Genomic DNA, 15,248 nt, shown 5'->3' on the forward strand with positions numbered 1-15,248 from the left:
AGAGGTGTCACAGGGAGGATGGTAGCGGGAGACCGTATAATAACAATAATGACAACGAGGCACTCGAACGCTATCGAAAATGGAAGCAAACGAAGAACCATTAGCATGCGATGGTGGCCCTTCCAGTGGTGGTGTGTGTGAGTGTGTGTTTATGTGTGTGTGTGCCGTCATGCCCCAGCCTTGTCCGAGGCACACTCGGGCCAATTGAAGGCAGATTATTAAAAACACAAAGTACAGCGCAAATATTAAGCGCATGCAAATAGCCATCGAGAGACGGAAGTTCCGGGGTTGGAACTGAACCGGGATGGGAAAACAGAGGAACAGGAAGGGGTTGGTGTTAGTGTATGCGTGCGGTTTTTGAAACGATCGGTCCCTGGAAGTACCTACACCGTCTGCTATTGAGTACTTATCGACGCAGTACGACCATGCCCCAGCTCCTTCCATTCGCACTTGGCTTTTGACGGATCGAAAAAGGAGCAGTCGTGTGTTTGTGTGTTTGTGCGAATGTGTGTGTGTGTCCTGAAATGATTATGAGTGTCGTTAGCCATTTGTCTGAGGGTTCCGTGTTCCGTGACGAGCCGGTGCTAATTTTATTGGCCTTTAATTTTATTTTAATCTCTTTTAGATTGTTTAAGGCTTTTACGGGGAGGGCTTGTTGAAAAAGCAGAGTTTTGGATTGTCGATTCAATTTGGTAGTAGAATCATTACCACAAATGAGATGTTTTCTGTATAATTTTGGGCGCTACAATCAATGATTTCTCACTTTTATAAAGACTTAATGCTGTTAGGCAGCTTTCTAGCAAAGCTTAACTCAACCAGTTGCCACAAACAGCAGCTGACAATTGGCCATTGTCTAATTTGCAGTGTGCATTCCTAACAACCAGCATGCATCCATCTCCAACAGACTGCTGCCTTGCCGACGCGCAGCATTAAAGCAGCGTTGCATTGAAGGGTTTTAAAACTGAGACTCCTGGTCCGGTTCGCTTCTGGAACGGTTCGCTTCCCATGCTGCTTGTTTGCATATCTAGATGTGCGCGGTGCACCTCCGTAGCAAGATTCAATGCAAGATCACCAGCCCCAAGGGAAGGGGCCATCCAGTCACTGCGTGCTGGTGTGTGTGCCAGACCAGGGAGACGGTTGCACACATTGTGGCCCTGGCGCTGTGCACTGACCAACGCTTTGTAGCCTGCTCTGGCACTGACCATAAACGAGACCTGATAAACAGACCTGCCTTGTGGTCTGGCCCCAACTCTATCCTCTCCTCAATGCATCTTCCAGCTCGGGGCAAACACACTACTGCACAAGCGGCACCCCGGCCACGCCACGAGCTGGAACCAAAAACCTTATTTACGTGCCGCTGGGAAGCATACATTCAGGCGCTTACAAAATTCCACACTTACCCCCGTGTGCCTTACGGTACGGTCAAAGGAAGATAGGTGATAGGGGGGAAACTCAATGCAAGTGGACGGAAAGTGGGACAGATACACGGGCAGTACAGGCGGCAATACTTACCCAGATCCTTTACTTTGCACGGCAGCTCGATCGAGTCGCCGATGATAGCCTTGTAGAGATGCCCTCGAGTCATAAATTTCGGTGCGACGGTTGGTGCGTCAGTATCAATTGTTGAAATAAATGGCTCCGGGAAGCTGTGGCTTAATCCTATTATCGGCGAGTGCGGCAAAGGGCAGCGTTGTCGGGCCGTTGCGGTGTGGTGCCGTCCAGAGAGAGAGAGAGTCCAGCGGGTTTCCATTTTATGAAATGATAGATCGTGCACAAGGGCAACGACAGAGAAAAGGGGGAGGGGGTTGGAAAATGGTGTTGAGAAAAAGAAAGCGGTTAGAAAACGGTCTGTGGTGGATAAAACTGTAAACGGTTTGATAAATTCTTCAAGAAATGAAGTATATTGCTAGGAATAATGTGGGCGAGTATGATAAAGAGCGCATTGTGTGCGGACAATGCAGCAAGTGAACGGGGTTTTGTATTATTTCATATTCGCTTTTAATTTTATCTCTGTTTACTTAGGTTTTTGAGACACTTTCCAGTGTTGAACGGAATTATTTATTTGTATCGAGATGTTTCTCAACATTCCTTCAACTCTTCAAGTTCAATGTCTTCAACATGATATTCAATGTGTTAAAGCATCTGGCATCACTTTTTCATAAAAGGTTTTGGTCTAAACTTAAAATGTTCCAATAACAGATTTGTACCATAGCATCAAAAATATTTTAAAATACTTTAATTGGATGTATGGATATTTAAAGCATAAGTCATTTTTTGAGCATTGCAAACTCGAAACATTCAAATAAAAGTTTGTAAATTTACTGTAAGCGTAATGTACGCCATAAGCATTACAAGGTTTCCTGCGCAAAATTCCAATGCCAACAACTTTCTTCATTGTTTGCCAATTGATTTATTTTTAACAGCTCTCAGATGTTTGATTTAAAGCACAATAATTTTTCAGTTCTTCAACATGATTTTCAACACATTGCCAGCTGATTTTAGTCGGACAGTTCATAGTGATGTTTTGAACAGTGGGTGGACTGATCGGTTGCCAGGGGCTCCGCGGATCGTTAATCCAGCATATATAACAGTTGGTAGAGTACAGGTTGCCCCCGACAGATACTATTAAAGCGAACTGAGAAGAATACGCGTATCTTGCTGCGTATTAAATTAATTTAATCACTCACTCGTGATTAAATCAAATTTTCGCGTCAATCAAATTTCACGGTTTTCAGCCAAAACGTTGCTAATTTTCGTTTAACGTTGCTTGAGACGGTAGAGTCTAATCTACAATATGTTTATTTGACACGCTTCTTACCTAAGATTACAAATTTCAACGTTTATGAACGATTATTAAGATTTAACTGAATGATTATTTTTTTAAATTTGACATTTGATGTGCCATATCAGTACAAATTCTTCAGGAAGCTTTCAATGTAGAAAACTGCGTATCTCCGAATCCACGTATAAGATGTAAGAACTCCCATGAGGGTTCCTGTACTCGAGTAGCGAAGGCCCCGTAACCGACTAGCCCTGAGCACATCCACACGTTACTGTTACACATGCTTACAACTTTCAAATCTAATTACCAATTCCTTCCTGTTAAGTGTTGAAAATCATATAGACGAAATTTAATATCATTGTGAACAAGGTATATCAAAAAGTTTCGATATTTATCATAAGGCTCCGGCAACCAACGGCTTTGTTTACCTCTTTTTTTTAATTTATTTTGGTATGTGACCTACAGCTTTATTACCAATATAAAAGCTTTTAATTTGTGTATCGTTTTTTTCAGGGCTCGTTTTGCACTGAAACTTGTTTCGAATGCGCTGCAGATTGCATTTAATCGATGTGTTTCCGTGAACCACGTTGTGGTAGTTGTTGAAATACATCTCTTGAGAATTGAATATCACTTGAGAAACCCTGTAATACCGCCAGTTGTACAATTAATTTCTACAAAATTAATGCATCAGAGTCAGAGATTAATTAAAGCACCGGTATGGCTTTTTTTCGGCTGAATAATGTTTAATAGAAAATGTCACACGCTGCATGGCGACTTCCGTCCATTCGTGCTAAATAAACTAACAATGTAATACGTTTGTTCATTGAACTTCCTCCACGCAAGAGCGACATACTCATGCTCCGTGCAACCAGTGCCTGCAAACTTTTGCGCCCTTACCCCCATACATTCACACACTCACACCTATACACACCAGTATGGCCGCCACCAAACGAGGGTGTTTGCAGAAACCTTCACCGTAAATGACACTTTTTATAATTGCATTCCACGTGCACCCTTCAGCTTGTTTAATAAAACTTTGGCACGATTTGCCGTCAGCAAACAATTCCGGCCAGCCAACCGGCAGCAGCAGCTGTCAGAAAGGTGTTACGGTACGGTTCCTTCACATGCTAGGGAGAGAAAGGTGAGGATAAGTTTAGCTGCGCCGTCTGTGGCGCGGCCGTGCCCTGATGGATGATGGCAGTGCGTGCCAGCAATGATTGCGAAAACCCGGTAGAGGAAGTTTTGTGACGCAAACCTTTTACTCGCGGTGCGAGTAGTGTGTACGCTGTGCGTGTGGGTTTTGCCACCGGGGAAAACGGAGCCATACAAGAGTCCGTACATGCAACACCGAGACCCTAGCCATCAACAGTGTATCCTGTGACGTGTGCATTGTTCGCTACTCTTCGGTGCGCTCTTTTGCACAATGCATTCGCAGCCCCAAAAAGCGCACAGCACGAAACGCCTTAAGAAGTGGACGGAGTGGAGGCAAGTAAAGGACAACCAGTGTTTTCGTATGGTACTACAAGCTTCCCTGCTCTACGGTTCGCGATAAAAGCCTCGACATGCTGCACGCTCTGCTGTTATGAAGGTTCCCTGTTTGTACGGCATCGCCAACACCGACTACAAAACACAATTGATCACACAACAACGGTGCAAGGGGAGAGGGAAATAAAAGCTAAAGAGGGGCGCGCCAGCCTTTAAGGGGTGCTAATAAGCGTTCCGAAATGCAGCCCCATTTTGGACCCCGTGGGTTTGCGCCGTGGCGCTCAGGTGAAGATGGAAATATAATTGATTAGTTGCGTGATTGGATTCAATTTGTGTATGAATTAATCACCATTTTCAGGATATAATAGTTGATTATTTTTCCATCACAACCAATCCGTCGATGTGTGTGTGTGTGTGGTATTTTCTTTCTTTCGCTTTATTGACCCACACAGTTATGCACGCGCACGGTCATTGTTCCATAGCAAAGCGGTGTCAAAATAGATCGCCGTCGGTAGCCAGCGATTATGTAACGACCGTGTGCCCCCGCGTGTGCTTTGTCCATCGAGCGGTGTTCTGGAAAAAGTTTTGGACAATGTCCTGCCCCAATGTCGTGCCCCCCTTCCCCTCTGGTTCTTTGTGGTTCGTCGCAATGGGGTTGCGACGCCCTCCTCTTCTCGCATTATACGTTTCCGTTTCCGCTTCGGGTGAAAATCATCAATTTCATCCCCATTTGATGTCGGTTCCAATCGTTTTAATAAATGACGAAATTTACGACCAAAACCGAGTTTAGGTTCCACCCCGTGACAATACACATACACACTCTCCCCCTTTCTCCCTTTCCTCTTTACCGTATCACCCGATCAGGGTGGCGCACAGATAAAAGGGGACGGCCCGAAAAAATAATCACTCCCGGCTTCATCTTACACCCTTCCCCCTTCTCCCCTCCATCCACACCCGTTCTAGCATAATGCCGGAACAAAACAACAAGGATACCGCGGAGTTATTATTGGAAAAAAGAGGAAAAAAAAACCCCAACCAGCCCAGTTGGAATCGGTTGAGCCGGCTAAAAGCGGACTCGTGCGCGCTTTGATGGTGGTGGCGCGTACAGCACTCATTTTGTTTTGCTGCCCGCTGCTGTCCGCACTTACAACTCCGCTCCCCTTCGTTCCACCTTAGTGCTCTTGTGCTGTGTGGAATTATTTATTGTGCCGGCGACCGGCGGGGCGATAAATATCGGAAAAATGAGGCCTTTCCTTGGCCCGCTGCCCAGACAGGGCTCGGATGTCAGTCATTAGCGAGGCCGCACACGATTTGATCGGTGGAAAACGGCAGTTTTGGTGAGACAACGAGTGGGGCGCGGCTGGGAGGAAGGTTAGGTAGGTGAGATTCGTGATGGAACAGAGCGTTGGGAGATTTGTTTGCGGATTTGAGCCTTGAGCAGTGCGGTGCGCTTCAAGAACGGTGGGTCATATTTTATGCTGCATTGTTTTGTTAATCGAAAAAGATGCTTCGCGCGTGAAAGTGTTGCCAACCCTGGGTTTGGAGGAACACATTCAATAATTTGCTGTTTTCTTTATAAATGGGATTCATTACATCTTTTTTGTCAGCTTTAAAGAAGCTTTTATTCTTAAATATATTTTCAACCATGTTCAACTTGCTGAACTATTTAAAAAAAATGTATATGTATAATGAAGCGAAAAAACACTCACATGAACTGGCTATCAATTTCTGAATAAATTTCTATCATTTTAATTTGTATAGATTTAATAACACTTTTCTACTGCATGAGTAATTACTTCGGAAGCATGAACTCATCACTTCGCTTGAACGTGTGTCTATACACCGACGTGTACGCAATACATTGATTAAAATCCTTTGATTGTACGTTTGATGGAGCACTAGTGCAAATTAGTTAATTCTTAAAATGCATCGATGCACTTTAATAGATTACATTTCAATTCCACTAATTGTGTTTGATTCATTTTACAACCATATTAATGAATATTCATTATTAAATACAGCGCTTTTGAACTGGAAACGCATTCATAGCTGCTGAGTGGTTCAAAGATAATTAATTTCTAAATATTTACCTCGCTTTTCTTTGTGGCTGTGATAAATTGTCACTAAATTGCTGGTTATGATATACGGATCGGCAAAAAACGGAAAAGTGTCGAGAAAAGCCGTTGTGTTCTTTTGTGTCATTCAATTTGCTACTGTTTATTAAAATGTCATGAGTTCATTGCAATCAGGTCATTGTAGAGCTCATTTAGCTATCCTAATTTTTTTCCTTAAAAGTTTATTTCTAGCTAACCTGAATTACGAAATCTGAATTCCAACTTATAAATTGAAATAATTATTCAATTTCTAACAGTGGCTTCAAGCTATAAATAGAATCATAAATTTGTTTAACCATTTAGTTTGCAAATAAATCCTTTTTAAAATATTTTGCATTGCATCAAACGGAAAACAATTGTATCATGCCAGCAATTCGAATCGATGAAAGATTCATCTACCTTTCCGGCAGTCCCATTCACATGAAAATGTAAAACAAAACATCAAAATCAATCGATCGATCTCTCTTTTTACCATTTTCAATTTTTCCTGTTTATAGTAGGTGCATTAATTTTGAACTATTCAGTACCTATTTGTCTACTTTGCTAAGCCACTTAAAACGGGCAATAATTTCTGCACCCAACTGCATTTACGCGAACAAACAAAAAAAAAACACAAAACTTTTATGAGCTAAGCTTTATTGCATTTCGTTCGATCTTTAACAAGCACTGCGTGCCGTTCCAATTACTCCCACTTGTTAAAGCCAACTAGAAAATAATTAACGCGCAGTTTGCATTAACGTTCGGCCGGCGAGGCATGCAGTTTCGTAGCACCATTTCTCCTACAACAGGCTAGCTTCATTATTTTCAGCTACCGGAAAGGCTCTCGAGTGATAACTTCCTTCATTATTCAACCATAAACTTTGAGGCATGGTATGGGACGGAATGGCCTAATGCACTGAGCGACCGACCGAGGTTTGGTCGAGGTTGACGGTAGACAAATGGGGAGGAAGGTCGTTGGAAGCTCTCCCGGCCGTGGCTCGAACGTGATACGTAGTTCGGTTTGAATTTATTTCCTTTTCAATTATAATGCTATCTTTATTTCATTGCGCCAAAGGGTTGCCAGCACGCGAGCGCACAAGAGATTCGCGGCCGCGGTCGCTCCGGTGCTCCGTTGTGCGGTGGTGGGGACGCCTGGTGCCGCACGCCCAACACCGGGACCGGATCTAGCTTAGGCGACTGCATCCGGACTGCAGTTACGGGCGGGAGTGGCCGTTTTTTTGTATTTATGAAGCAGCAGCAGCAGCTCAAGCAGTGTTGTTGCAGTGGTGTGTGCGCCCAACCGTGCGTCGAAGGCGATGGCGGCCACATAAAAGTGCCGAGGCGTATGTGTTTGTTCGGGTTCGGTTGCGTGCAAAAACGCTCCAGCGCAGCAAATTATTATTTATGACACGCTATCTGTATATAAATGTGCCGTTTATTGGTTGTCCGAACGGGGTGGTGGTGCATATCTACACACACACACGAGCATCGGACCATTGCACGCTTGCGCTTGTTTGTCTTCGCGACAAACCCCGTTCCGTTCTAATGCGAAGGATCTGCCAGTGTAAATAGGGAAATTTGTGATGTTTTCTCCATGTGTGTATCAAATAGATGTGTGTGACTGCTGGACGCTGGAACAAAGCGAGAAAAATGCTACAGCAAACACACACACAGGCACGTGTGTTGGGCTGCCAATGGCACTTGAGAGTCGTGGATTTCTTTCGAGAAACTCGCACGCAACGCGCTTGCGGTCGGTGTCTCTGTGGGTACATTAGTTTCACGTTTAATACCATTAAGTCTCGCCACAAAACTTTTCCTGCCCGTGCTTGTGCTTGTATGTGTTGGGCGTTGGGCGTTGCCTTCCCCACGGTTTCGATCCCGGCCGCAAGAGCCCCGTGATAAGCCTTCCGTGCTAAGATTAGCAACGAACAGCGTCCAACGAGCCGAGCGGAGAGCGTTTTCACTTTAATCCACGTAAAACCCCAACATCAACAAACCATATCTCACCGTATCGAAACCAACCACCCACTCCTCCTCCCAGCCAGCTGCAACTCCAATTCCATTTCCTCCCACCCACCCGACCGCGTTCAAGTTTATTGATGCGTATTGTTCCGGGACGCACCACGCATCGGTGAATACAAATTCGCACGAAATTCCGGCTTGCGGAAGCTTTCCCAGCGTGACCGTGACGTAGACGCCCCATGTTTGGTCCCTCTCTCTCTCTCTTTTTGTAGGGGAGCAGGCTTGGAAAGTTGTTGAGACGAGCGAAAAATCTTTATCACTCACTGCTCGATTGTTTATTCGCTGCCGACGACCGAACGGTTGCGCGAATAAGCGAATAAGAGACGTGATGGTGGAGCGGAAGGCGCTGATGCCGGTGGCTGACAGGAAACGAACACCACCTTGCACCCCAAATAGCAGCAGCCCTCAATCTCCCCTTAAAGCCCCCCAAAAAACCCCACGAGCGCGTAAATATTGGACCAATAAATTGCTCTCGGGGTCCGGAAAATTAGCAGGTTAGCAGGCGCGCGCGCGCGAAGCCACACCGAGCGGGGCCTGCCCGGGGAAAATTATTCCCGCGGGACCACTTTCGCAAGGTGGTGGATTAGAATTAATGATTGAATTTATCGTTTGTGCCTCTCGAGGAGGGGGTGGGGAGGAGGAGATTGTGTTCGTGAGGTGGCAAAGTGCCGCAATTACCGCCGTCTTGTCTTCGAGGAGCCGGTTCACGAATCGGTGGCCATTATTCTTGCGCTTTAGTCATCATTAGCACTTGAAGGAAGGAGTATGGGCCTGCGGCACCGAGGTGAGCTCCGCTGGAAGCCGCTCGGTACATTATTCTTTTTTCACTCCCGGTTTTTTTTTTGCAAATTTAAGATAACTGTTAAGAATTTTGGAATGAAATTTAGCACTCCCGCGCGCACTGCCTCTTATAATTAATTTCCCGCACTGCATACCTTCGTTAGTTGTTGCGTCCACGAGCCGAAATAAATCAATTTATCCATCAATTTCAGCTCTCGTTATTGAATAATCACACAAACGAGTGCTCTGCCGGGTACGAAACGCGCCTGCATGGCTGCAACGACCGCACGCAGCACAACGGCCGCCTTTGCTCCGAAAACTTGGCTCGCTGGAAACTAATATCGAAGCACCTTCGTTGCAAATGGGCAAACTAGAACGGTAATGTTATGAGTTATCCATCCGACGGCAGCACATCAAGTGCCGTATGGGTGGATATGGCTGTGCCGCTGCAGTCGCTAGGCTGCTAGTCGCTAGCTAGCATGAATTTTAATTAAACTCAAACCTAATAAAAAGCCATACAGTCAGGGAGGGCAATAAAAGCGGTCCTCCTTCTCCCCCCAACGCGTTGTACATTCTCGGGGGGGGGGGGGGGGGGCGTGCGCCTTTGGGTCGGCTCCGACCAGCACGAAAGTGTCCGACACGAACGTGTGCTTTAAACTGGAAGTCACCATCGTTGCGGCAGCACACGGCAACCGGAAGTCCGAAAGCGCCCGGGAAGTAAACCATTAATATGCTGCTCTCGAGTGGAAGGAAATGGCCGGCTTTCGGCGCCCAAACCCTGTGCGCTAATGACACTACTGTGCACGACGTTCTTAACACTCCACACGCGCGGGGAGCTGCTGTGTCCGAGCATACGAAACCGCACCACACACACACACACACACACACACACACACACACTGGTGCATGCTTTGTAGTTGAATATTGCATCGGAAAAGGTAAGGTGTAAAGTGGAACCTCGGAGCTTATTACGGCGTTGGTGTTTGCAGCCGCCTGCAAGCTACACGTCATGCGACCACGTGTCGCCCGGTGTGCTGTGTAAACCATTTAAGATTATGTGCAAACAAATCGTAACAGTAACGCAAACAGTCTGAACAGAATAAAAAAAAACGAAGGAGAAACCACTAACAAAAGGGAAGTTGTACTGACAAGTAGATAAGCAAGTGGTTTTGTGTGAGATTTTTTTTTTTGTTATTTTACAAGCTCAACAAGCTCATCTATACGGGACAGTTATTGTCGTTTTATTTTGTTTTCAAAGAGAATTCTTGCTTTTTTACACACAAGCTCACAAAAAAAGAAAGAACCTGAACTCATGTAAACATCCCTATTAGGTATTATCTCTTACTCCTTCCCCTTGCGCTTGTAACATGATTTCCTATTCTTCCATTGAAATTTCGTGTCTCTCCCTATTTGCGCCTGCACTGTCGCTCCCAGCCACGGGCTCCCATGGGACTGTGCGGCCAAAAGTCAGACCTGTCAGCCTGCGGCCATCAAACCGGCGACGGAATGGAAAAAAAGCATGATGAAGAAAGCATCTACTTATCGATAAACAACGTCACCAAACAACGTCCGGTGAACGATGGAAAGGAAAGGGAGAAGAGAGAGAGAGAGGGAGATGAAAAAGCCCGAAGGAAAACGCTCTTAAAGACCAACTTCCCTACTTCCGAGCGGCCGAGCCAAGCAGAAGCGAATATGATTATGTTTCTTTTCGCCCGTCTCCCTTTCTTGCTTTGCTGTGTATGGTCGTTTTTTACACATTTTATGATTCATTCTCTTCCAATTCAAGCGGGGGATTTTTTTTTTCGTCCTTTATTTTTGTTGCTTGCTCCCAATGGTTTGGCAAGCTTTCCTGCTGCGGGCGACAAAACAACGACGGATAGACAAGTTTTTTACAGCGCAACGTTCCACTGTGAGCAGAAAAAACACACAATCCCCCAACCATCTTACTGGCGTTCGTCGTCTGTTTTACTGTTCCATGTGACAAGTACAACGACTTGTCTGCCCAACCATTTGATGTTGAACGTTGCTGTTCTCCAACCGCCTACTGGAAATGCCGTGTGTATGTGTGCACCTTGACATTTCATCTTTCGATGGTTCCGCTGTTACGGTATCGTAGCCGCGCACCGAACAACAACCAATCCTGTCAAATATTTGCGATAGATTCGTACTCCCCTGTTGACTGGGTGACGGGAGTGAAATGTAACGGTTAATATATTCTCACCAACCCACCCACCGGCAAACTCAGTGATCTCTTTACTCAGTGCTGATTGGCTTGTCGCCGTGTTTTTTGTGTGAGTAAACATTTTTTTTTATTTTTCACTTGCTTCTCCTGATCAACCATTTTGCCTGTTGTGCCGCATACGCAACGAACCGAAAAGCGTCCCAAACTTTAGCTATTACTAAAACAGTGAACAGTGGCACTCGCCAGTGCCGGTGCAAAGAATGCAATGGTTTCCCTTCTGTTTAACGGTCGCTATATGCTCTAATAAGAATTAATGCACTTTTTTACGAGTTTTTCCCTACATCCCATCGCACCGTTTCTGCTACGATGCGCCCTCCTTCGGTTGATTGAAAACTGAACTTGTGCGCGCACACCTTCCGAAAGGATGGTGGAAATGATATTAAAAGAAATTACTTCAAGAAGCTCATCCTCTCCCCCATAGCCCTGGTTGATGCATTAAGTTGATTAATGGTGACGGGGTTTTTTACGACAGACGCATGTTTTATAGTGTGCATGTGCCAAAAACCGTGGCTCACCGTATCCAAAAACTTGGCGTACGGAGCTGGCAGTAATTCGGTGTACGACCAAATCATCATTTGCTTTATTAGGTGCAGCTAATTTGATGCCTCTTCATTAATCGCTGCTTTTGTGTGTGGCTATATATTTTAGTTTATGTGGCCGTCTGTGTGTGAAGTGCGTTGATGACGTTATAAAACGTTGTTATAAATTCGAAATTTAATTAACACATTGACAGACACATAACCGTAAAGCAATTTTTGTATCAAATCACTAAATCACAATATCACTCGCTTAATATGCGTATCGCTGTTGGTGAACGTGTGCTATTGTTGGTGAACGTGTGCCAACAGCTTCACGACAATAGTTAATTCTGGGAAAACTAATTTTTCTCTCTCCATCTCTCCCCGTTTAAAACAACTTTGCAGCTCCTTCCGCCAGCTTAAAAAGCTTTCCATCGTCTGCCTCACCTTTGCAGTAGAATTCTTTTCCTAGAAAAGCTCCTCCAAATCTGCTTGCCGAAGCCGAACACCACCACCATCTCCGGTGCGCCTGGCAAACACCTGGCAAAGACCGGAAACGGCGCTGCAGCGCCATATTCCGAAAATCGGATGACTGTGTTACATTTCAATTTTCTTTCAGCAGCAAAAACAAAAGCAAAAAAAAAGCGGGATGAAAACAGACACAGCTCGACAGCAGCTCATCCCGCGAGGAGGAGTCCATTGTTTTTTGTGCCTTTGCTTCGCTATATTTAGCTATATGGTTGCGAGCTTTCCTCCGCCACGCGCTCGTACGCGATCGCTCTGCAGGTAGGAAGCCAGCGTCAAAATTAAAAAAAGGCAATAGAATTATGTACGCTTGTCTGCTTACTCTTCTTGGGGAGGTTCAGATGCGGAACCCGGAAGCGGAGGGAGTGAATCAGGAATTTGGAACAATTCCACATCCCGGCGTGGTCCCGGAAGATCACAAACGCCACCACACACATACACACAAACACACACAGTGCCACGGTGTTTCTTGTTTCCCTCAATTTTCCTTCCGGTTTGATGATGGCAAAATATGGATTTCATTGTACTTAGCTGCGAGGGCGTCTTCATCGCTTCCCCGTGCGTTGCTCATTTTCACGACAATTGCTCCCTCTGCATTATGTCCGCACCCTTCCCTTCACCCGCTGCCAATTGTGTTCGGATTGAATTTTCCACAACACGAATCATCAAGCGCGCGCAAGCGGGACGAGCAGAGCAAATCTAATTTCAAAAGGACTTTTTCTTTGCCACTTTCGGCCCCGGGTTTTCGGCTGAGAGCTTTCCGTTAGCTGTGTGTGTTTGTGTGTGTGCCGGTTTGCCTTTAGATGAGAGTGTATAGCGCGCACGATGGAGGGATCTGGTTATGATTGTTTCTTCGCAAAAAGGTACAAGTGATTTAATTTAATTCAAAACAACTTTATTCGCACACAGCGCACAGCAAGGTTACATTAACGCAACCGGGAGGGGAGGCAGAGGGGTACTGTGGGAGGTGCACCATTGCCTGAGAAACCTTGCCCAGTGCGGGCGTTCTTTTGTACAAGTTATGATTTTTTAAAAGACAGACCCGATCGTACACTTTTGAGCGGTTCAAAATTGAAATGAGTGTTCATCAAGGAGCGAAATTTGTCCCAAATTCGAAATTAATTTGGTACTATTAAATTTTTAAAAGGTATTTTATACTACTTTGTTTCATGTTTTCCTTTTGAAATTGTTTTATGATTTAAGAAACTAATTACCTGTTCAGAATACACATTAAATAGTTGAACAGCACTTAAAATGACTAAAAACAAGAAAAAGACAAAAAGTTTGCATACATTTAGGCGAATTTTATCCAAGACACGAACCAAAGCGTTATCCTGTCAATGTGAAAATTGTTGTAAAGCAAAGGAATAATTAATTTCAAATATAATTTCAACTGCTTTCTAATTGTTGAGCATAAAAGGACAATTAAAAGGTAGCTACTAATCACAAATAGCATCGTAAACAGCATTTGCCTTAACTTCTTAAACAACTTCACCTCGTTAAACTAACACCACCGAAAGCTCCCATCAAACACTCTAATAGATGCGACGCTCGTTCAAAAGCTTAAACAACATATTTTATGGAACCTTTGCAATTGAGGGGTGGGGGGGGGGGGATGAACAGGGTGGAAAAAAGCAAACCATTCGACCACAGTTCAACAAGTACCGCTTCGGCAAACCACAATCACCACCAACCCCCGGTTATCTTATCGCTCTTATTACACTTTGCTGAACTTTTCTACATTAGCGTCAGCGACGGTGCCGCAGACGCTCGGTGGTCGGCTCTCCGAAACCGGAAAACACTTGTGAAAATCCGACCCGGGCCGACCGTCGGAAGAAGATTTTTGCACCACCACCACCAGCACCAACAAAAAACAACAACCACTCAACGCAGTGCTTTTCCCACTGTCTCGCTCCGCCCTGGCCCGGGAGCACCCGGCAGCGCAAACAGTTCGTTCTCCTTCATTTCCCACGATCATAATTCATAATTTTTGTTGCCAAGTCATGCTTTCCCACGAGCACCGCCGTCGCCACCACTTCAGTCCACTTTGGAGGAGAGGTGCTATGAAGTGAGCGAAAAACTTCGACCCAATGTGACCTTTTCCCCCACTGTGACTAAAGAGAAAGCGAGCGCCGAGGAAATGGGCCGATGGGCACACACAGAGGGTGCAAACCATGAAGCCCACCCGCTTCCAAGTGAAGTCAAGTGTTTAATTCGCTCAACAAAGTACTTCGTTGATTTCGCGATTATGCTCCGGCACGCTATTACTCCCTGCCGTCCTGCCCGTGCTACTCCAAGGCCACCGCCACCACTGGATGATAACTTCCTTTGATATGGTGCGCGACCGTTCATGTCCATTTTGCCGCATCGCGGCCCATAATTGAATACTCCATTTGCGGGGCGTGATGGCCCAGCTGGCCCAGATGGGTCGATGGATGTCGAAATAAGGCTGCCGGCACGGAAATTGCCCATCCTCGCTGCGTTTGGGCGCGCGAGTTTTCCACCGCGGGACGGGTGATTTTATTGGACGGATCGAAACGTTTGCAAAACCACTTGTAGATAGCGCGTCCGTCGATTGTTGTTTGGGTGAATGGTGAATGGAGTTTTGTGCCATTTTTTTGTAACGCTCTGCTCCATTCGACCCAACAGTCAATAAGGGAGCACAACCTATTGAACCATTGTCACCGGGTCCGGTCGGTGACGCTCCGTTCCGTTTATTGGTTCTGGTTGATGGTTCCTCAACGCAACTTTGATCCTCGTGCGTCATTTGATTGGTGCTGTACGACAGGCTCGTTTGCTTT

General features: G+C 45.5%; 1 protein-coding gene across 4 annotated transcripts in view; it reads right to left on the bottom strand.

The window, feature by feature from the left end:
* LOC1270727 (opioid-binding protein/cell adhesion molecule) overlaps positions 1 to 15,248 on the bottom strand; it is an 88,884-nt gene that overhangs the window by 26,373 nt on the left and 47,263 nt on the right. For all 4 annotated transcript variants that reach the window (XM_061656892.1, XM_061656893.1, XM_061656895.1 and 1 more), the window contains exon 4: positions 1,513 to 1,659. In XM_061656892.1, the coding sequence (XP_061512876.1) occupies positions 1,513 to 1,659 (147 nt within the window). The remainder of the gene's footprint in view (positions 1 to 1,512; positions 1,660 to 15,248) is intronic.

The sequence above is a fragment of the Anopheles gambiae genome, chromosome 3 (assembly GCF_943734735.2).
Source record: "Anopheles gambiae chromosome 3, idAnoGambNW_F1_1, whole genome shotgun sequence".
In the NCBI taxonomy this organism is placed as follows: Eukaryota; Metazoa; Arthropoda; class Insecta; order Diptera; family Culicidae; genus Anopheles; species Anopheles gambiae.